This window comes from Anomaloglossus baeobatrachus, chromosome 3 (genome assembly GCF_048569485.1).
Source record: "Anomaloglossus baeobatrachus isolate aAnoBae1 chromosome 3, aAnoBae1.hap1, whole genome shotgun sequence".
Taxonomy (NCBI): domain Eukaryota; kingdom Metazoa; phylum Chordata; class Amphibia; order Anura; family Aromobatidae; genus Anomaloglossus; species Anomaloglossus baeobatrachus.
The window spans coordinates 136,075,610-136,096,620 of NC_134355.1; the positions used below are offsets into that span (position 1 = coordinate 136,075,610).

At 51.6% G+C, this 21,011-nt stretch overlaps 1 protein-coding gene across 1 annotated transcript in view; it reads left to right on the top strand.

Moving 5' to 3' along the window:
- The window catches only part of HEATR5B (HEAT repeat containing 5B), a 178,140-nt gene that overhangs the window by 71,487 nt on the left and 85,642 nt on the right, over nucleotides 1–21,011 (top strand). The window contains exons 15-17 of the mRNA XM_075339495.1: nucleotides 7,453–7,616; nucleotides 7,886–8,061; nucleotides 16,791–16,896. Of these exons, the coding sequence (XP_075195610.1) occupies nucleotides 7,453–7,616; nucleotides 7,886–8,061; nucleotides 16,791–16,896 (446 nt within the window). The remainder of the gene's footprint in view (nucleotides 1–7,452; nucleotides 7,617–7,885; nucleotides 8,062–16,790; nucleotides 16,897–21,011) is intronic.

Consider the following 21,011-nt stretch of genomic DNA (forward strand, 5'->3'; position numbering starts at 1 on the left):
CTATGTGTCTCGCATGGCGCCCCTGCGCCGTTCAGATGCGCTTTTTTGTCCTTGTCGCTGGCCAGCGTATGGACTCTCAGGCCTCCAAGTCAACCTTGGCTCGGTGGATCAAGGAACCGATTCTCGAGGCCTACCGTTCTTCCGGGCTTCCGCTCCCTTCAGGGCTGAAAGCCCATTCTACCAGAGCTGTAGGTGCGTCCTGGGCTTTGCGGCACCGGGCGACGGCTCAGCAGGTGTGTCAGGCAGCTACGTGGTCTAGTCTGCACACTTTCACGAAGCACTATCAAGTGCATACCTATGCTTTGGCAGACTCCAGTCTAGGTAGGCGTGTCCTTCAGACGGCGGTTGCCCACCTGTAAGAAGGGGCCGTTTTCGGCTCTTTTTATTGAGGTATTCTTTTACCCACCCAGGGACTGCTTTTGGACGTCCCAATTGTCTGGGTCTCCCAATGGAGCGACAAAGAAGAAGGGAATTTTGTTTACTTACCGTAAATTCCTTTTCTTCTAGCTCCTATTGGGAGACCCAGCACCCACCCCTGTGCCCTTTGGGCTGGTTGTTCTTTTGGGTTATGGTCTTAGGTTCTCCGAACATCCTTCGGATTGAATTTACCCTAGACCAATTTATAAGTTTCCTCCTTCCTGCTTTTGCACCAAAACTGAGGAGCCCGTGGTCCACGGGAGGGTGTATAGGCAGAGGGGAGGGGTTACACTTTTTAAAGTGTAATACTTTGTGTGGCCTCCGGAGGCAGAAGCTATACACCCAATTGTCTGGGTCTCCCAATAGGAGCTAGAAGAAAAGGAATTAACGGTAAGTAAACAAAATTCCCTTCTTCTTTGTCGCTCCATTGGGAGACCCAGACAATTGGGTGTATAGCTTCTGCCTCTGGAGGCCACACAAAGTATTACACTTTAAAAAGTGTAACCACTCCCCTCTGCCTATACACCCTCCCGTGGATCACGGGCTCCTCAGTTTTATTCTTTGTGTGGAAGGAGGCACACATCCACTCATGCATTCTCATACTTAGTTATGTCGGTTGGAAGAAAAGAGGGGCCCCCGGCATGTTCCCTTCTCACCCCACTATGTCGGCGGTGTTGTTAAGGTTGAGGTACCCATTGCGGGTACAGAGGCTGGAGCCACATGCTGTCTCCTTCACCATCCCTTATGCGGCTCTGGGAGAAGTGGGATCCTGAGCGGTCATCCATTTGCTGGGACCGTGCTCCATCTGCAGCCCCTGGTGGAACCTGTCGGACCGGAGCCTCTTCAACCTCAGGGACCGGGCCCTGCAACTTAAAGGTACTCTGTGTCCCCATAGGGGACTGTGCAGGGAGCGCACCTTCTTCCCGGAAGCCGCGGTAGTTGTGAAATTGAGGAGGCCGGTGGACTTCCGCGCCGACCGTGCCTGCTTGTCGGGCGCGGCCTCAAATTTAGTCCTCGGCTTCACCGCGGCCTAGTCGCGAAAATCCCGCCCCCGGGCCTGCCTGTCAGGTGTAAGGGCGGGATTACCGACATGACGTCGGATGTGAGGGCTGGAGCATCCTGCATGTCTTCCTCCCCCCTCACTGACCACTGTGGGGACCCCAGATTCCCGCTCTTTGCTGGCGCCGCCCTCGGCCCCACTCCTCCCCTGAGAGCTCCGGCGGCCATTTTCTATCATTCTGCCGGTGGATGCTTCTCAGTGAACAGCTCTGCAGCTCCGGGGGATCCACGGCAGGGAATCTGGAGGACACACTCCGCTCGTTAGCGGTCGGTAAGCCACACATCATGGTTATATATATATATAAAATAGATATATATATATATATATATATAATATATATATATAATAGATATATATATCTGGTCGGTCAGGCTGTATACCCTTTTCCCATATACCCTCAGTGGTCACTCTCCTAGGAGACAACAGCATGTCGTCCACAAGGAGCAAAGCTACTAAGGCACAGGTTTTTTTCGCGGCCTGTACCTCTTGTGGGGCTATGTTACCTGCGTGTTCCACCTACCCTCACTGTGAGCAATGCTCGACTCCTGCCTCGCTTGCTCAGCCGGAGCCTCGGGCACTGGTGGGCCCCTCGGCTCATGTAGACCCCCCTGCTCCCCCTGAGCAGGCTGCAGGGACAGAGTCACCGGTGTTGGCCTCTTTTGCTGAGAAACTCTCTCAGTCACTTTCTCAATCCATTGCACTGTCTATGGACAAATGGTCTTCTAAACTCCTTGAGGCATTGCAGTCCAGACCGGACCTTCCACAGGCCCCGGCCCCTGTTAGCTCGTCTCCTCCAGGCCCCTCTCGGTCCGCGCCGCAGCGCGCTCCCAGGTTGGCCCCTAGGTCTCAGGCGGAGGACTCCTGCCCGGACCGCAGTCCCAGACCGGCTAAGCGGTCTCGCTGGGACTCTTCCCCGACTTCCTCACGCTGCTCGGCATCCCAGCTTGAGGACTCTCTGGAAGACGAGGCGGACGTGGGAGCTCAGGGCTCTGACCCTGACTTCGCCCTTAACCTTGATACACCTGAGGGGGACGCCTTAGTAAATGATCTTATCTCGTCCATCAACCAGGTGTTGGATCTCTCACCCCCGCCTCCTCCTGTAGAGGAGTCGGCGTCTCAGCAGGAGAAACACCAGTTTCGGTTCCCCAAACGTACGCGCAATACGTTTTTTGATCACTCTAACTTCAGGGATGCTGTCCAGAAGCCCAGAGCGGTCCCGGACAAGCGCTTTGCTAAACGGCACACTGACACGCGTTACCCCTTTCCATCTGAAGTCGTTAAGGGTTGGGCTCACTGTCCCAAGGTAGATCCTCCAGTCTCCAGATTGGCTGCTAGGTCCGTTGTGTCTGTTGCAGATGGCTCATCCCTGAAGGATGCCACTGACAGACAGACAGCGCTCTTGGTGAAGTCCATCTATGAGGCCACGGGCGCGTCTTTCACCCCGGCCTTTGCAGCCGTGTGGGCTCTCCAAGCAATCTCTGCTTGTCTGACTGAGATTAATGCTGTCACACGGAATTCTGCTCCGCATGTTTTGTCTTTGACCTCTCAGGCGTCAGCCTTTTCGTCCTACGCCATGAACGCCGTCCTGGACTCCACTAGCCGTACGGCGGTAGCCTCTGCTAACTCCGTGGCAGTCCGCAGGGCCATGTGGCTGCGCGAATGGAAAGCAGACTCGGCTTCCAAGAGGTTCCTAACCGGCTTGCCCTTTTCTGGCGACCGTTTGTTTGGCGAACGATTGGATGAGATTATTAAGGAATCCAAGGGAAAGGACTCCTCCTTACCCCAGTCCAAACCTAAGAGACCTCAGCAGAGAAAAATCCAATCGAGGTTTCGGTCCTTTCGTCCCTCCGCCAAGCCCCAATCCTCTTCGTCCAACAGGCCGGAGAAAGGCCAGAGGAACTCCTATGCGTGGCGGTCCAAGTCACGCCCCCAAAAGGCCGCAGGAGGCACTGCCTCCAAGACGGCCTCCTCATGACTCTCGGCTTCCCCTAGCCGCATCCTCGGTCGGTGGCAGGCTCTCCCGCTATGGCGACGCCTGGTGGCCACATGTTCAAGACCGATGGGTGAGCGACATTCTGTCTCATGGTTACAGGATAGAGTTCAGCTCTCGTCCTGCGGCTCGTTTCTTCAGAACCTCTCCGCCCCCCGCTCAGGCCGACGCACTTTTTCAGGCAGTGGACGCTCTAAAGATAGAAGGAGTTGTGATCCCCGTTCCCCTTCAGGAACGTGGTCGCGGATTTTACTCCAACTTGTTCGTGGTGCCAAAAAAGGACGGGTCATTCCGTCCCGTTCTGGACCTCAAGCTACTCAACAGACATGTGAGAATCAGACGGTTTCGGATGGAATCTCTCCGCTCGGTCATCGCCTCGATGTCACAAGGAGACTTCCTAGCATTGATCGAACGGCCACTCCAATGGGACATTCTCCGCAAATGGGACAAGAGTGCGGCTTCCCTCGACAAGAACGTCTCTCTTTCCCTTGCAACCAAAACATCACTTCAGTGGTGGCTCCTACCCTCTTCTCTGTCGCGGGGAAAATCCTTCCTACCCCCAACCTGGGCTGTGGTCACCACGGACGCGAGCCTGTCAGGTTGGGGAGCGGTTTTTCTCCACCACAGGGCTCAGGGAACCTGGACTCCGATAGAATCATCCCTTCAGATCAATATCCTGGAGATAAGAGCAGTATATCTAGCCCTATTGGCTTTCCATCGGTGGCTGGAGGGCAGGCAGATCCGTATCCAGTCGGACAACGCCACTGCCGTCGCCTACATCAACCACCAAGGCGGCACTCGCAGTCGTCAAGCCTTCCAGGAAGTCCGACGGATTCTGCAGTGGGTGGAAGCCACAGGCTCCACCATCTCCGCAGTTCACATCCCCGGCGTAGAAAACTGGGAAGCAGATTTTCTCAGTCGTCAGGGCATGGACGCGGGGGAATGGTCTCTGCACCCAGACGTGCTTCGAGAGATCTGTCGCCGCTGGGGAACGCCGGACGTCGATCTCATGGCGTCACGGCACAACAACAAGGTCCCGGCCTTCATGGCACGGTCTCAGGATCACAGAGCTCTGGCGGCGGACGCGTTAGTCCAGGATTGGTCGCAGTTTCGACTACCTTATGTGTTTCCTCCTCTGGCGATGCTGCCCAGAGTACTACGCAAGATCAGGTCCGACTGCCGTCGCGCCATTCTCGTCGCTCCAGACTGGCCAAGGCGGTCGTGGTATCCGGATCTGTGGCATCTCACGGTGGGTCAACCGTGGGCGCTTCCAGACCGCCCAGACTTGCTGTCACAAGGCCCGTTTTTCCATCTGAATTCTGTGGCCCTCAACCTGACTGTGTGGCCATTGAGTCCTGGCTCCTAGCATCTTCAGGGTTATCTCAGGATGTCATTGCCACCATGAGACAGGCCAGGAAGCCAACGTCCGCCAAGATCTATTACAGGTCTTGGCAAATCTTCCTATCCTGGTGCGCTAATAACGGTTTTCCTCCATGGCCGTTTGCCTTACCCACTTTTCTTTCATTCCTTCAATCTGGAATGGACAAGGGTTTGTCCCTCGGCTCTCTCAAGGGCCAAGTATTGGCGCTCTCCGTGTTTTTTCAAAAGCGTCTAGTCAGGCTTCCGCAGGTCCGCACGTTCCTGCAGGGGGTTTGCCACATGGTCCCACCTTACAAACGTCCGCTGGAACCCTGGGATCTTAACAGGGTTCTGACGGCTCTTCAAAAACCACCTTTCGAGCCGCTGCGGGATGTCTCTCTCTCACGTCTTTCGCAGAAGGTGGCCTTCCTAGTGGCAGTCTCATCACTTCGGAGAGTGTCTGAGCTCGCAGCGCTGTCATGCAAAGCCCCCTTTTTGGTTTTTCACCAGGATAAGGTGGTTCTGCGTCCTGTCCCGGAATTCCTCCCTAAGGTGGTATCCCCTTTTCATCTCAATCAGGATATCTCCTTGCCTTCCTTTTGCCCTAATCCAATTCACCAGTGTGAAAAGGATTTGAACTCTTTGGATCTAGTGAGAGCACTCCGGTTCTACGTGTCTCGCACGGCGCCCCTGCGCCGTTCAGATGCGCGCTTTGTCCTTGTCGCTGGCCAGCGTAAGGGCTCTCAGGCCTCCAAGTCAACCTTGGCTCGGTGGATCAAGGAACCGATTCTCGAGGCCTACCGTTCTTCCGGGCTTCCGCTCCCTTCAGGGCTGAAAGCCCATTCTACCAGAGCCGTAGGTGCGTCCTGGGCATTGCGGCACCGGGCTATGGCTCAGCAGGTGTGTCAGGCAGCTACGTGGTCTAGTCTGCACACTTTCACGAAACACTATCAAGTGCATACCTATGCTTCGGCAGACGCCAGTCTAGGTAGGCGAGTCCTTCAGGCGGCGGTTGCCCACCTGTAAGAGGGGGCCGTTTTCGGCTCTTTTTATCGAGGTATTCTTTTACCCACCCAGGGACTGCTCTTGGACGTCCCAATTGTCTGGGTCTCCCAATGGAGCGACAAAGAAGAAGGGAATTTTGTTTACTTACCGTAAATTCCTTTTCTTCTAGCTCCTATTGGGAGACCCAGCACCCGCCCCTGTGCCCTTCGGGCTGGTTGTTCTTTTGTGTACACATGTTGTTCATGTTGAATTGTTCTTATGGTTCATGGTCTTCAGTTCTCCGAACATCCTTCGGATTGAATTTACCCTAGACCAATTTATAAGTTTTCTCCTTCCTGCTTTTGCACCAAAACTGAGGAGCCCGTGATCCACGGGAGGGTGTATAGGCAGAGGGGAGGGGTTACACTTTTTAAAGTGTAATACTTTGTGTGGCTTCCAGAGGCAGAAGCTATACACCCAATTGTCTGGGTCTCCCAATAGGAGCTAGAAGAAAAGGAATTTACGGTAAGTAAACAAAATTCCCTTTTTGTGATGCCATTAGATTGTATGGGGTGTAAATGCTGGTCCTGGAGTGTTCAGCTCTAACATGGTAAATCCAGACCCTAAGATTTTCTCTATCCTTTCTGATTTTTCAGATTTATTTTAGACAATCATTATTATGTAACTAAACTTTGCAATTTTTCCAACCTACTGCTTCACCTTTAAAAGCCCTGATAATCTAATCAGAATCATGAGATCCTCACCACTCACACAGTGCACAAGCAGTCAGCTCCTGCATGAGCATCTACACAGTGGCCCATACACTTTCTACTAAGTCCATCCACTGCTGTGTCCATGCTTATGCAGGATCAAAGCACTTGGCCTGTTACTTAAAGAGGACCAACCACCAGGATTTTCCTATATAAACTAAATCCAGTGCTATACTGGCACTATCATGCTGATTCTAAACATACCTTTAGTTGTGAGATCGAATGTATACTTTCTGAAATACAAGCAAGTAAAGTTTGTGAAATGCACTATTATTTGATTGATAGGTGCTGCAGAATATCCAGTAGGTGGGTTGGGTTTTGCTAGTTATTCCCAACCCTGTCTGTCTGCCTGTCCTTCCTCCCCACTGTCTGTGTTATTACAGGGTGAGGAAGGAAAGGCAGGCAGACCGGGGTGGGAATAGCTAGCAAAACTCGACTCACCTGTTAGATATTCTGTACATCTATAATAAAATAACAGTGCATTTTACAAACTTTACTTGCCTGTATTTCAGAAACTATACATCTGATTTCACAACTAAAGGTTTGTATAGAATCGGCATGATAGCACCAGTATAGCCCTGGCTTTAGTTTAAATAGGAAAATCCTCCTTTTAAGTGAGCAGTGAAGGTCTTGGGAGCCAGATACCCACCAATTTGAATTTTATTTTTTTAAAGTGAAGCAATCTATAAACTATGAAGAAAAGTCTAGTTCCCATTGAAATTATGAGACTTATTCTGCGACAGTAGGAATCATTTGGGCATTGGTTTTTGTTTAATGCTGTAATACATAGAATTCCAAATAAGACTTGTAGTATGATTTTCTACTGCTTTATTTCAATCTAATGTCAAAGACTTTCTGATTGTAACGTTTAGGAAACTTTAATGTGCTTCTGCGTGAACTTGTGGCTGAATTTACCCTGACGGACAACTCTTCTAACACCACCACGTCCTTACTGCGCTCCCTGTGTCATTACGATGACAGTGTTCTGCTGGGCTCTTGGCTGCAGGAGACAGATCACAAGTCAATTGAAGATCAGGTAAGGGAATTAATCTTTTTTTAATAGTTGTAAATAATTCTGAAAACCAAGAAAACTGTATACAGATTCTTAACTAAAAAGTTCAATACATGACAATACTTACCCACTACATATTGTGTCTGGGAACCCTTGATCAGCACATAGAGTACCTGTACAGGACTTGGTGTGGGGCCACTATCATATAGGGATGATCATATTATAATAGATTCATAGTGTTTATAAGTACATTATGTTTGAAATTCTGAAGTTTCTGGAATCTCTTTGTGCAGCTTCAACCCAACAGTGCATCTGGAAGTGGTGCTCTTGAGCATGACCCCTCCTCCATCTACCTCCGTATCCCAGCCGGCGAGGCGGTGCCAGGACCGCTGCCTCTTGGTGTTTCGGTCATTGACGCCTCAGTAGCTCTCTTTGGTGTTGTTTTCCCTCATGTTTCATTTAAGCATAGGTTAGTATGGCAGTAGAAGTCTCTATACCATTAATGTCTGACATCTGTAGGAGGTTTATGTAAATCCTGTGGTCTGTAATGTCTATTAGAGGGGTCAGTCCAGCACCTAAAATGTGTTTTCTAAATATCTATTCTTACATTTTAAGATCTCTTGTAGCTATCTTTATTACATAATACCATACGCTTATCTCTAACTGCTAATCTCTAAATGTGTGTTTTGCTTTTTTTTTACTGCACTTTTGTGATGTTTCATTTGAGAGACGTCTCAAACATGATTTCACAGAAGACTAGGGCTACATTCACTCCTCGCAGCATATATCTTCCCTCCAGTAACAGGACGTCAGCGGAGCGCGGTGCTACAACTACTTAGAAGTTTCATACATCTCTGTTCCCGTCTGAAGACATCCTCCTGCATCCATTATGATAAATGCTATGGGGGGAGGGTAGGTGCAGCATTCGCTCTTGGCTTTATCTCCGCCACCATTTCTTCTGAGGAAGTAGTTGTCAGGGGGTGGAGATAGAAACCGAGAGTTATGTCAACGCCACCCCACAGCTTCTAGCACTGCCCTCAAACAAATCGTCATAAGTGCTGGGTTCACACTAAGCGACAACGACGTCGCTGTTACGTCACCATTTTCTGTGACGTAACAGCGACCTTGTAAGTCGCTGTTATGATCGCTGCTTAGCTGTCAAACACAGCAGAAGCAGCGATCATAACGTCGCTGTGCTACATGTGCAGAGAGCAGGGAGCCGCGCTTAGCGCTGGCTCCTTGCTCTCCTAGGTACAGTACACATCGGGTTAATTAACCCGATGTGTACTGCAGCTACATGTCACAGTGCAGAGAGCAGGGAGCTGCGCACACTGCTTAGCGCTGGCTCCTTGCTCTCCTTGCTACAGTACACATCGGGTTAATTACCCGATGTGTACTGCAGACACATGTGCACAGAGCAGGAGCCGGCACTGGCAGCAAGGGCGGAGGCTGGTAACGAAGGTAAATATCGGGTAACCAGGGAAAGGCCTTCCCTTGGTTACCCGATGTTTACGCTGGTTACAGCTTACCGCAGCTGCCAGACGCCGGCTCCTGCTCCCTGCTCGCTTCATTTCTTTGTCGCTCCATTGGGAGACCCAGACAATTGGGTGTATAGCTTCTGCCTCCGGAGGCCACACAAAGTATTACACTTAAAAGTGTAAACCCCTCCCCTCTGCCTATACACCCCCCCGTGCATCACGGGCTCCTCAGTTTTTATGCTTTGTGTTGAAGGAGGCACACATGCACGCAAGCTCCACAATTTAGTCAGCAGCAGCTGCTGATTTTATCGGATGGAAGAAAAGAGGGCCCATAACAGGGCCCCCGGCATGCTCCCTTCTCACCCCACTCTGGTCGGCGGTGCTGTTAAGGTTGAGGTACCCATTGCGGGTACACAGGCAGGAGACACATGCCGTTTTTCCTTCCCCATCCCTTAGGGGCTCTGGGTGAAGTGGGATCCTAACCGGTCACCAGGCACTGGGACCGTGCTCCCTCCGCAGCCCCTGGGGGAATCTGCTGGACAGGAGACCGGGTATCGTCAGGGACAGGCCCTGCTCCTCTGAGGTACTCTGTGTCCCCTTGGGGACGGCGCATAGAGCGCCTGTCTAATGGACGCTGCAGCAGCTGCTGGTTGTGTTTGTGCGCCGGGACTACCGCGCTGACCGCGCTTGTTTGCCGGCCGCGCTTATAACTTTAGTCCCCGGCTTTTTCGGCCTAGTACCGCATATTCCCGCCCCCAGGCCTGCCAGTCAGGGGTAAGGGCGGGACGCTGCACTGGACGTCAGCGCTGAGGGCTGGAGCATACTTTGTATCCTCCTCCCCCCTCACTGAGCACCGTGGGGCACCAGATTCCCACACTTTCTAAGGCACGCCCACGGCTCCCTCCTCCTCTCAGAACGCTGGCAGCCATTCCTATCAGCACTTCTGACGCTGGAGAACTTCAGAGACGAGCTCCAACAGCTCTGGGAGGCCCAGGCAGGGAATCTGGTGATCACACAAACGCTGAGGGCGGTCGGTAAGTAGCACCTGTTACTAGGTGCTTGCCCCCCTGGGTGCCGAAGTGTATATTTATATGCTTATATTGTATACATTTACGCTGTACGGCCGCACTATTGCTTTGGCTATATACCCTCTCTGATTGCTCTAAGAGGAGACAACAGCATGTCGTCCGCAAAAAGCAAGGGTGCCAAGGCACAGGCTTACTTTGCAACCTGTACCTCATGTGCGGCTATGCTACCTGCAGGTTTCACCTACCCTCATTGTGTGCAATGCTCGGCCCCTGTGACACTCACTCAGCCGGAGCCTCTGCCACTGGTGGGGCCCTCGGCCCAGGTGGAACCACCTGCTGCCACTGTCCAGGTGACAGGGACAGAGTTTGCAGTATTCGCTGACAAACTTTCTGAGTCTATGGATAAATGGTCTGCTAAGATACTAGAAGCTTTGCAGTCCAGACCTGTAACACAAGCCCCGGGCACTGTTGAACCTTTTCCCTCAGACCCCCCTCGGTCGGCGCAGCAAAGTGCTCCTGGGGCGACTCATAGGTCCCACGGTGAGGACTCCGACACGGACCGCAGTCCCAGACCGGCTAAGCGGGCTCGCAGGGAGCTTCCCTCGACTTCATCACACTGTTCAGGGTCTCAGCAGGAGGACTCTCTGGATGATGAAACGGAGGTGGCAGATCAGGGCTCTGATTCTGACGCCGCTCTCAACCTTGATACACCTGAAGGGGATGCCATAGTGAACGACCTTATAGCGTCCATCAATCAGGTGTTGGATCTTTCTCCTCCAACTCCTCAGATTGAGGAGTCAGCTTCTCAGCAGGAGAAGTTCCATTTTAGGTTTCCCAAACGTACACGGAGTGCGTTTCTTGATCACTCCGACTTCAGAGATACAGTCCAGAAACACCGTGCTTATCCAGATAAGCGCTTTACTAAGCGCCTTAATGACACACGTTATCCCTTCCCCCCTGACGTAGTCAAGGGTTGGGCTCAGTGTCCCAAGGTGGATCCTCCAATCTCTAGACTGGCGGCTAGATCCATAGTTGCAGTGGCAGACGGTGCATCACTCAAGGATGCCACTGACAGGCAGATAGAGCTCCTGATGAAATCCATCTATGAAGCTATCGGCGCGTCCTTTGCTCCGGCATTCGCAGCCGTATGGGCACTCCAAGCTATCTCAACCTGTCAGTCTGAGATTAATGCAGTCACACGTGCCTCTACTTCGCAGGTTGTGTCCTTAACCTCTCAGGCGTCGGCATTTGCGTCCTACGCCATGAATGCTGTCCTGGACTCTGCGAGCCGTACGGCGGTAGCATCCGCCAATTCGGTGGCAGTCCGCAGGGCCATGTGGCTACGTGAATGGAAGGCAGACTCTGCTTCCAAAAAGTTCTTAACCGGTTTGCCATTTTCTGGCGACCGCCTGTTTGGCGAGCAATTGGATGAAATCATTAAACAATCCAAGGGAAAGGACTCGTCCTTACCCCAGTCCAAACCAAACAGACCTCAACAACGGAAGGTACAATCGAGGTTTCGGTCCTTTCGGCCCGCAGCCAGGTCTCAATTCTCCTCGTCCAACAGGCCACAGAAGGGTCAGAAGAACTCTGATTCATGGCGGTCTAAGTCACGTCCTAAAAAGACCGCCGGAGGAACCGCTCCCAAAGCGGCCTCCTCATGACTTTCGGCCTCCCTAAACTGCATCCTCGGTCGGTGGCAGGCTCTCCCGCTTTTGCGACGCCTGGTTGCCACATGTCCAAGACCGATGGGTGAGAGACATTCTGTCTCACGGTTACAGGATAGAGTTCCGCTCTCGTCCTCCGACTCGTTTCTTCAGAACATCTCCGCCCCCCGAGCGAGCCGATGCTCTTCTTCAGGCGGTGAGCACTCTGAAGGCAGAAGGAGTGGTGATCCCTGTTCCCCTTCAGCAATGGGATCACGGTTTTTACTCCAACTTGTTTGTGGTGCCAAAAAAGGACGGATCTTTCCGTCCCGTTCTGGACCTCAAACTGCTCAACAGACACGTAAAAACCAGGCGGTTCCGGATGGAATCCCTCCGCTCCGTCATCGCCTCGATGTCCCAAGGAGACTTCCTAGCATCAATCGACATCAGGGATGCTTATCTCCACGTGCCGATTGCACCAGAGCATCAGCGCTTCCTGCGTTTCGCCATCGGGGACGAACACCTTCAGTTCGTGGCACTGCCTTTCGGCCTGGCGACAGCCCCACGGGTCTTCACCAAGGTCATGGCATCCGTGGTGGCGGTCCTACACTCTCAGGGACACTCGGTGATCCCTTACTTAGACGATCTCCTTGTCAAGGCCCCCTCTCGGGTGGCATGCCAACACAGCCTGAACATTGCTCTGGAGACTCTCCAGAGATTCGGGTGGATCATCAATTTCCAAAAGTCAAAATTGACACCGACCCAATCGCTGACATATCTCGGGATGGAGTTTCATACTCTCTCAGCGATAGTGAAACTTCCGCTGGACAAACAGCGTTCACTACGGACAGGGGTGCAATCTCTCCTTCGAGCCCAGTCGCACCCCTTGAGGCGCCTCATGCACTTCCTAGGGAAGATGGTGGCAGCAATGGAGGCAGTTCCATTTGCGCAGTTTCATCTGCGTCCACTTCAATGGGACATTCTCCGCAAATGGGACAGGAAGTCGACGTCCCTCGACAGGAACGTCTCCCTTTCTCGGGCAGCCAAGGCCTCCCTTCAGTGGTGGCTTCTTCCCACTTCTTTGTCGAAGGGGAAATCATTCCTACCCCCATCCTGGGCTGTGGTCACGACGGACGCGAGTCTGTCAGGGTGGGGAGCGGTGTTCCTCCACCACAGGGCTCAGGGTACCTGGACTCAGCCAGAGTCCTCCCTTCAGATCAATGTTCTGGAGATAAGGGCAGTGTATCTAGCCCTAAAGGCGTTCCAGCCGTGGCTGGAAGGCAGGCAGATCCGAATTCAGTCGGACAACGCCACGGCGGTGGCATACATCAACCACCAAGGCGGCACACGCAGTCGGCAAGCCTTCCAGGAAGTTCGGCGGATTCTGCTGTGGGTGGAAACCACAGCCTCCACCATCTCCGCAGTTCACATCCCGGGCGTAGAAAACTGGGAAGCAGACTTTCTCAGTCGCCAGGGCATGGACGCAGGGGAATGGTCTCTTCACCCGGACGTGTTTCAAGAGATCTGTTGCCGCTGGGGGAAGCCGGACGTCGACCTAATGGCGTCCCGGCACAACAACAAGGTCCCGGCATTCATGGCACGGTCTCAAGATCACAGAGCTCTGGCGGCAGACGCATTAGTTCAGGATTGGTCGCAGTTTCGGCTGCCTTATGTATTTCCTCCTCTGGCACTGCTACCCAGAGTATTACGCAAGATCAGGTCCGAATGCCGCCGCGCCATCCTCATCGCCCCAGACTGGCCGAGGAGGTCGTGGTACCCGGATCTGTGGCATCTCACGGTGGGTCAACCGTGGGCACTACCAGACCGTCCAGACTTACTGTCTCAAGGGCCATTTTTCCATCTGAATTCTGCGGCCCTCAACCTGACTGTGTGGCCATTGAGTCCTGGATCCTAGTGTCTTCAGGGTTATCTCAAGAGGTCATTGCCACTATGAGACAGGCCAGGAAACCAACGTCCGCCAAGATCCACCACAGGAAGTGGAGGATCTTCTTATCCTGGTGCTCTGATCAGGGTTTTACTCCCTGGCCATTTGCCTTGCCCACTTTTCTGTCCTTCCTTCAATCCGGAATGGAAAAGGGTTTGTCTCTCGGCTCTCTTAAGGGACAAGTCTCGGCGCTCTCTGTGTTTTTTCAAAAGCGTCTAGCCAGGCTTCCGCAGGTACGCACGTTCCTGCAGGGGGTTTGCCACATTGTCCCTCCTTACAAGCGCCCGTTAGAACCCTGGGATCTGAACAAGGTGCTAACGGCTCTTCAGAAACCACCTTTCGAGCCAATGAGAGATATTTCTCTTTCACGCCTTTCACAGAAGGTGGTCTTCCTAGTGGCAGTCACATCACTTCGGAGAGTGTCTGAGCTAGCTGCACTGTCATGCAAAGCCCCCTTCCTGGTGTTTCACCAGGACAAGGTGGTTCTGCGTCCGGTTCCGGAATTTCTCCCTAAGGTGGTATCCCCTTTTCATCTCAATCAGGATATCTCCTTACCTTCTTTTTGCCCTCATCCAGTTCACCAATGTGAAAAGGATTTGCACTTGTTAGATCTTGTGAGAGCACTTAGACTCTACATTTCTCGTACGGCGCCCCTGCGCCGCTCGGATGCGCTCTTTGTCCTTGTCGCTGGCCAGCGTAAAGGGTCGCAGGCTTCCAAGTGAACCTTGGCTCGGTGGATCAAGGAACCAATTCTTGAAGCTTACCGTTCTTCGGGACTTCCGGTTCCTTCAGGGCTGAAAGCCCATTCTACCAGAGCCGTGGGTGCGTCCTGGGCATTGCGGCACCAGGCTACGGCTCAGCAGGTGTGTCAGGCGGCTACCTGGTCGAGTCTGCACACTTTCACGAAACACTATCAGGTGCATACCTACGCTTCGGCAGATGCCAGCCTAGGTAGGCGAGTCCTTCAGGCGGCGGTAGCCCACCTGTAGGAAGGGGCCGTTTTACGGCTCTATTACCGAGGTATTCTTTTACCCACCCAGGGACTGCTTTTGGACGTCCCAATTGTCTGGGTCTCCCAATGGAGCGACAAAGAAGAAGGGAATTTTGTTTACTTACCGTAAATTCCTTTTCTTCTAGCTCCTATTGGGAGACCCAGCACCCGCCCCTGTTCCCTTCGGGCTGTTGTTCTTTTGTGTACACATGTTGTTCATGTTGAATTGTTCTGGGTTCATGGTTTTCAGTTCTCCGAACATCCTTCGGATTGAATTTACCTTAGACCAATTTATAAGTTTCCTCCTTCCTGCTTTTGCACCAAAACTGAGGAGCCCGTGATGCACGGGGGGGTGTATAGGCAGAGGGGAGGGGTTTACACTTTTAAGTGTAATACTTTGTGTGGCCTCCGGAGGCAGAAGCTATACACCCAATTGTCTGGGTCTCCCAATAGGAGCTAGAAGAAAAGGAATTTACGGTAAGTAAACAAAATTCCCTTCTTCGTCGCTCTCTCGCTGTCACACACAGCGATGTGTGTGTCACAGCGGGAGAGTGACGACCAAAAAATGAAGCTGGACATTCAGCAACGACCGGCGACCTCACAGCAGGGGCCAGGTCGTTGCTGGATGTCACACACAGCGACAGCGACGGGACGTCGCTGCAACGTCACAGAAAATGGTGACGTACCAGCGACGTCGTTGTCGTTGTCGCTGTGTGTGACACCAGCTTAAGGCTTTCACTGATATCACTTACTGCTTTTAGCACTGCCCCCTGGCGATGTGTTCTTTCACTGAAGCAACGGCGCCGGATATAGTGGCATGGAGCAGGCGCTGCACTCACCTCTCCCACAGCGTCTATCTTCATGGATGCAGCATGTCATCAGTGGGGGCGGCAATGCAAGAAACTAGTAAGTAATTGCATTGCTGTCCCCTGGTGATGTCCTGTTCCAGGAGGGGAGACTCCTTTCAAATAAAACGTCACAGAAAGTGCAGTAAATAAAACACATTTAGGGTTTACAATAACAAAAAAAAGACAGTTGCACTCTATAATGCTAAAGCATGCAAACCGTGAGTGTAAGAATATACTCATGCATTACTGCTAAAGGAAATCTAAGAATCAATTGAGATATTTAGTATAAAAAATGGCTATTTCTATATCATCCCAGTAACCACGTCAAGACAATCTCATATTACCCATTACACCTAAATACAGAAGTACGAGACTTGGTCTCTTTTATTTTTTATTTTTTTAAAACCACTCTTCACGACATCACAACTTATCTGTTGTTTTCCGTAGTTTGCAGGTAAAATTATTCTCTCACTGTGGTGTAGCATTAACACAGCCTTAGGTGAGCATAGATACAGAGCCATACATTGAGGTATTGTTCAGTCAGCTGTAATACCGCGCTGTGCAGAAATGGTATATTTAATGTAAGGAATGAGATTAGATCTTGTCCAAACAAAGCAGGAGAACCTAATCTAACAAAATATTTGAGAAAGGTTTTCATATTCTGGACTTCATGCTTTTTTTTGGTATCTGGAAGAAGTGAATTATGTGCATGTGAATGCAGCGTTAGACCAAGGTCACAGTGGTAAATAGCCTCCCATGTGAGAGAATCGGATGTGATATGCTAATAACACTTGGCTCAAACTCTGCTGCAGGCGTGACTGAGTGTCCTTCACTGTGCTCCGATTCTCTCATATGATAGAATCATATCACAGGTGTCAAGAAGATGGAGATATTAATCTCTCCATCTTCTCCTTTACCTTTCTCTGCATATACCAGACTGAAGTCTAATGAAATCCGAGGGCAGTCTGATTTTTCACTTGCAGCCAGTCACAATGTGCAGCAGTTTTGCTTCTTATGCTGAATCGCCATGAGCAAAAAAATTGCTGATTGGCACTGCTCCATAGTATAACATTGGAGCCAGTGCTCTCCAAGAAAACATTGGATAGCACTCATCCATGCTTTATGGTGGTGTGTGCGAACCCTTACCCAAACACTCTTTATTTCCTGAAAGCATCAGGGATTTTGGATATTTAAAAATACAATGTGGTAATTTCTGTACCAGGATTCTGATTTATAAGAAAACTATTGGCTTTAATTTTTAGATTACAAATGCTGGACCATTTTGCAGAGTGTGTGAAGCAGGCGAAGGGCGTCCGCCAGCAGTCCGTGCAGCTCAACATCTTCACAGCAGTGCTCAGCGCTCTCAAGGTATAGACTTGTGTAGTAGTGACATGAAATATCCTAATTATCTACCATAAAACTATTCTGTTTGATTTGCCGTGTTATAATTGGGCTTGAAAGGGACTTTTCATACCAAGCAGCACAGTTGCTCGGTGCACCCTTGATGTGGCCAAACAATCCAGTGCACCTTCCCACCTACTTGTTTGACATCTTTTGGGAGATAGAATACAAGTAGGTGGAAGAAACAGTTAACTGTTTGGCCAGAGAAGGCTGCACCTAGTACCTGTGCTTGGTATGAACAGTCATTTAGTGCTGACAGAATCCCTTTAACCTCTTCACCCTGGCGATTTTCGTTTTTTCGGGGGGTTTTTTGCTACCCTTTTTCTGAGAGCCGTAACTTTTTTTTATTTTTGTGTCAATATTGCCATATGAGGGCTTATTTTTTGCGGGACGAGTTGTACTTTTAAATGAAACCAAAAGTTTTACCATACTTTTGATTTGGAACATAAAAAAACATGCCAAAAAAGTATTGCGGAAAAATTGCAAAAATAGTGCGATTGCACAATTGTTTTGGGGTATTTTATGCATTGTGTTTACTATTTGGTAAAACTGATGTGTCAGTGTGATGCCTTCAGGTCTGTATGAGCTCGTAGACACCAAACATGAATAGGTTTTCTTTTATATAAGGGGTTAAAACAAATTCAAATGTTTGTACATAAAAAGTGGCGTACTTTTTGGGCTCAGTGACTGATTATTGTTTGCGTCTTGCGTCTCGAGCTGACGTTTTTGCCATTTTTGCACAGATGCTACTTTTTGATCGCATGTTATTGCATTTTGCACAAAATTTGCGATGACCAAAAAATGTAATTTCTTTAGCGCTCCATTGGGAGACCCAGACAATTGGGTGTATAGCTATGCCTCCGGAGGCCACACAAAGTATTACACTAAAAGTGTAAAGCCCCTCCCCTTCAGCCTATACACCCCCCGTGCTGCCACGGGCTCCTCGGTTTTTATGCTTTGTGCGAAGGAGGCAGACATCCACGCATAGCTCCACAGCTTAGTCAGCAGCAGCTGCTGACTATGTCGGATGGAAGAAAAGAGGGCCCATAACAGGGCCCCCAGCATGCTCCCTTCTCACCCCACTCTTGTCGGCGGTGTTGTTAAGGTTGAGGTATCCATTGCGGGTACGGAGGCTGGAGCCCACATGCTGTTTTCCTTCCCCATCCCCCTTAGGGCTCTGGGTGAAGTGGGATCCTATCGGTCTCCAGGCACATGAGACCGTGCTCCATCCACAGCTCCCGAGGACTCTGCTGGATAGGAGCCGAGTATCGTTCAGGGACATGGCCCTGCTACTTTGAGGTACTCTGTGTCCCCGTGGGGACCGCGCACAGCAACACTCCAGCATTGCTGGGTGTGCTAGTGCAACGGGGACCGCGGCGCTGACTGCGTTTGTGCCTTTACACACTGCAGCGTCGCTGCGTGTGTTAGTGTATGGGGACTGCCGCGCTGACCGCCGCTGCCATTGTTGTCACTGCGGCGCGGCTGGGACTGTTAGTGCGCCGGGGACTTCCGCGCCGACCGCGCTTATACGGCGGCCGCGCTTATAACTTTAGTCCCCGGCTTTTGCGGCCTAGTCTCATTCTTTTCCCGCCCCCAGGCCTGCCAGTCAGGGGAAGGGCGGGACGCTGTAAAGGACGTCAGCAACTGAGGCTGGAGCATGCTTTGCATACTCCACCCCCCTCACTGTGCACAGTGGGGCACCAGATTCCCGCACTTTCTAGGGCACGCCCACGGCCCCCTCCTCTCCTCAGGACGCCGGCAGCCATTCCTGTCAGCTCTGCTAACGCTGGAGAGGGGAGACAAGCTCAGGGAGACCCAGGCAGGAATTCTGGTGACCACACAACCGCCTTGCGCGGGCGGTAAGCAGCACCTGAGGTGCTGGCCCCACTAGTGCAGAAGTGTACTTATAGATTATATGATTATAGGCTATACTTTACACTGTATGGTGCACGGTTGTTTTTTTGGCTATATACCCTCCTGTATTGCTCAGAGGAGACAACAGCATGTCGTCCACAAATGGCAAGGGTGCCAAAGCACAGACTTACTATGCTGCCTGTGCAGCATGTACGGCTATACTGCCGGCAGGTTCCACTGACCCTCATTGTGTGCAATGCTCGGCCCCTGTGGCACTTACTCAGCCGGAGCCTCTGCTAAGCGTGGCCCAGGGAGAACCACCTGTTAACACTGTCCAGGTGACAGGGACGGAGTTTTCAGTTTTTACTGAAAGACTTTCTGAGACTATGGCTAAGATATTAGAAGCCTTGCAGTCCAGGCCGGCATCTCAAGCCATGGGCACTGTGGTATCATTGCCCCCTGGTCCCCCTCAGTTGGAACAACATTGTTCTCCCGGGGTGTCTCATGGATCCCAGGGTGAGGTCTCTGACATGGAACGCAGTCCCAGACAGACTAAGCGAGCTCGCTATGAAATCCCCTCGACATCATCACATTGTTCAGGGTCTCAGCGAGAGGACTCTCTGTATGATGAAGCGGAGCTAGCTGATCAGGATTCTGATCCTGAAGCCGCTCTCAACCTTGATACTCCTGATGGGGACGCCATAGTGAATGATCTTATTGCGTCCATCAATCAAATGTTGGATATTTCTCCCTCAGCTCCTCCAGTGGAGGAGTCAGCTTCTCAGCAGGAGAAATTCCGTTTCAGGTTTCCTAAGCGTACAACGAGTATGTTTCTGGACCACTCTGACTTCAGAGAGGCAGTCCAGAAACACCGAGCTTGTCCAGATAAGCGTTTTTCCAAGCGCCTTAAGGATACACGTTACCCCTTCCCCCCTGACGTGGTCAAGGGCTGGACTCAGTGTCCCAAGGTGGATCCTCCAATCTCCAGACTGGCGGCTAGATCCATAGTTGCAGTGGAAGATGGAGCTTCACTCAAGGATGCCACTGACAGACAGATGGAGCTCTGGTTGAAATCCATCTATGAAGCTATCGGCGCGTCTTTTGCTCCAGCATTCGCAGCCGTATGGGCACTCCAAGCTATCTGAGCTGGTCAGGCGCAAATTGACGCACTCACACGTACGTCTGCGCCGCAGGTGGCGTCCATAACCTCTCAAACGTCGGCATTTGCGTCCTACGCTATTAATGCTGTCCTGGACTCTGCGAGCCGTACGGCGGTTGCAGCCGCCAATTCAGTGGCAATACGCAGGGCCTTGTGGCTACGGGAATGGAAGGCAGATTCGGCTTCCAAAAAGTGCTTAACTGGTTTGCCATTTTCTGGCGACCGTTTGTTTGGTGAGAGATTGGATGAAATCATCAAACAATCCAAGGGAAAGGAAAGATCCTTACCCCAGGCCAAACCAAAAACACCCCAACAGAGGAGGGGACAGTCGAGGTTTCGGTCCTTTCGGGGGGCGGGCAGGTCCCAATTCTCCTCGTCCAAAAGGCCTCAGAAGGATCAGAGGAACTCTGACGCATGGCGGTCTAAATCACGCCCTAAAAAGACCGCCGGAGGTGCCGCTACCAAGGCGGCTTCCTCATGACTTACGGCCTCCTCACACCGCATCCTCGGTCGGTGGCAGGCTCTCCCGCTTTTGCGACACCTGGCTGCCACAAGTAAAAGACCGTTGGGTGAGAGACATTTTGTCTCACGGTTACAGGATAGAGTTCAGCTCTCGTCCTCCGACTCGATTCTTCAGAACATCTCCGCCTCCCGAGCGAGCCGAGGCTCTTCTGCAGGCGGTGGGCATTCTGAAGGCAGAAGGAGTGGTGGTCCCGGTTCCTCTTCAGCAACAGGGTCACGGTTTCTACTCCAACCTGTTTGTGGTTCCAAAGAAGGACGGGTCTTTCCGTCCTGTTTTGGATCTAAAACTGCTCAACAAACACGTAATGACCAGGCGGTTCCGGATGGAATCCCTCCGCTCCGTCATCGCCTCAATGTCCCAAGGAGATTTCCTAGCATCGATCGATATCAAAGATGCTTATCTCCACGTACCGATTGCTCCAGAGCATCAGCGCTTCCTGCGCTTCGCCATAGGAGACGAACACCTTCAGTTCGCGGCACTGCCGTTCGGCCTGGCGACAGCCCCAAGGGTTTTCACCAAGGTCATGGCTACAGTAGTTGCGGTCCT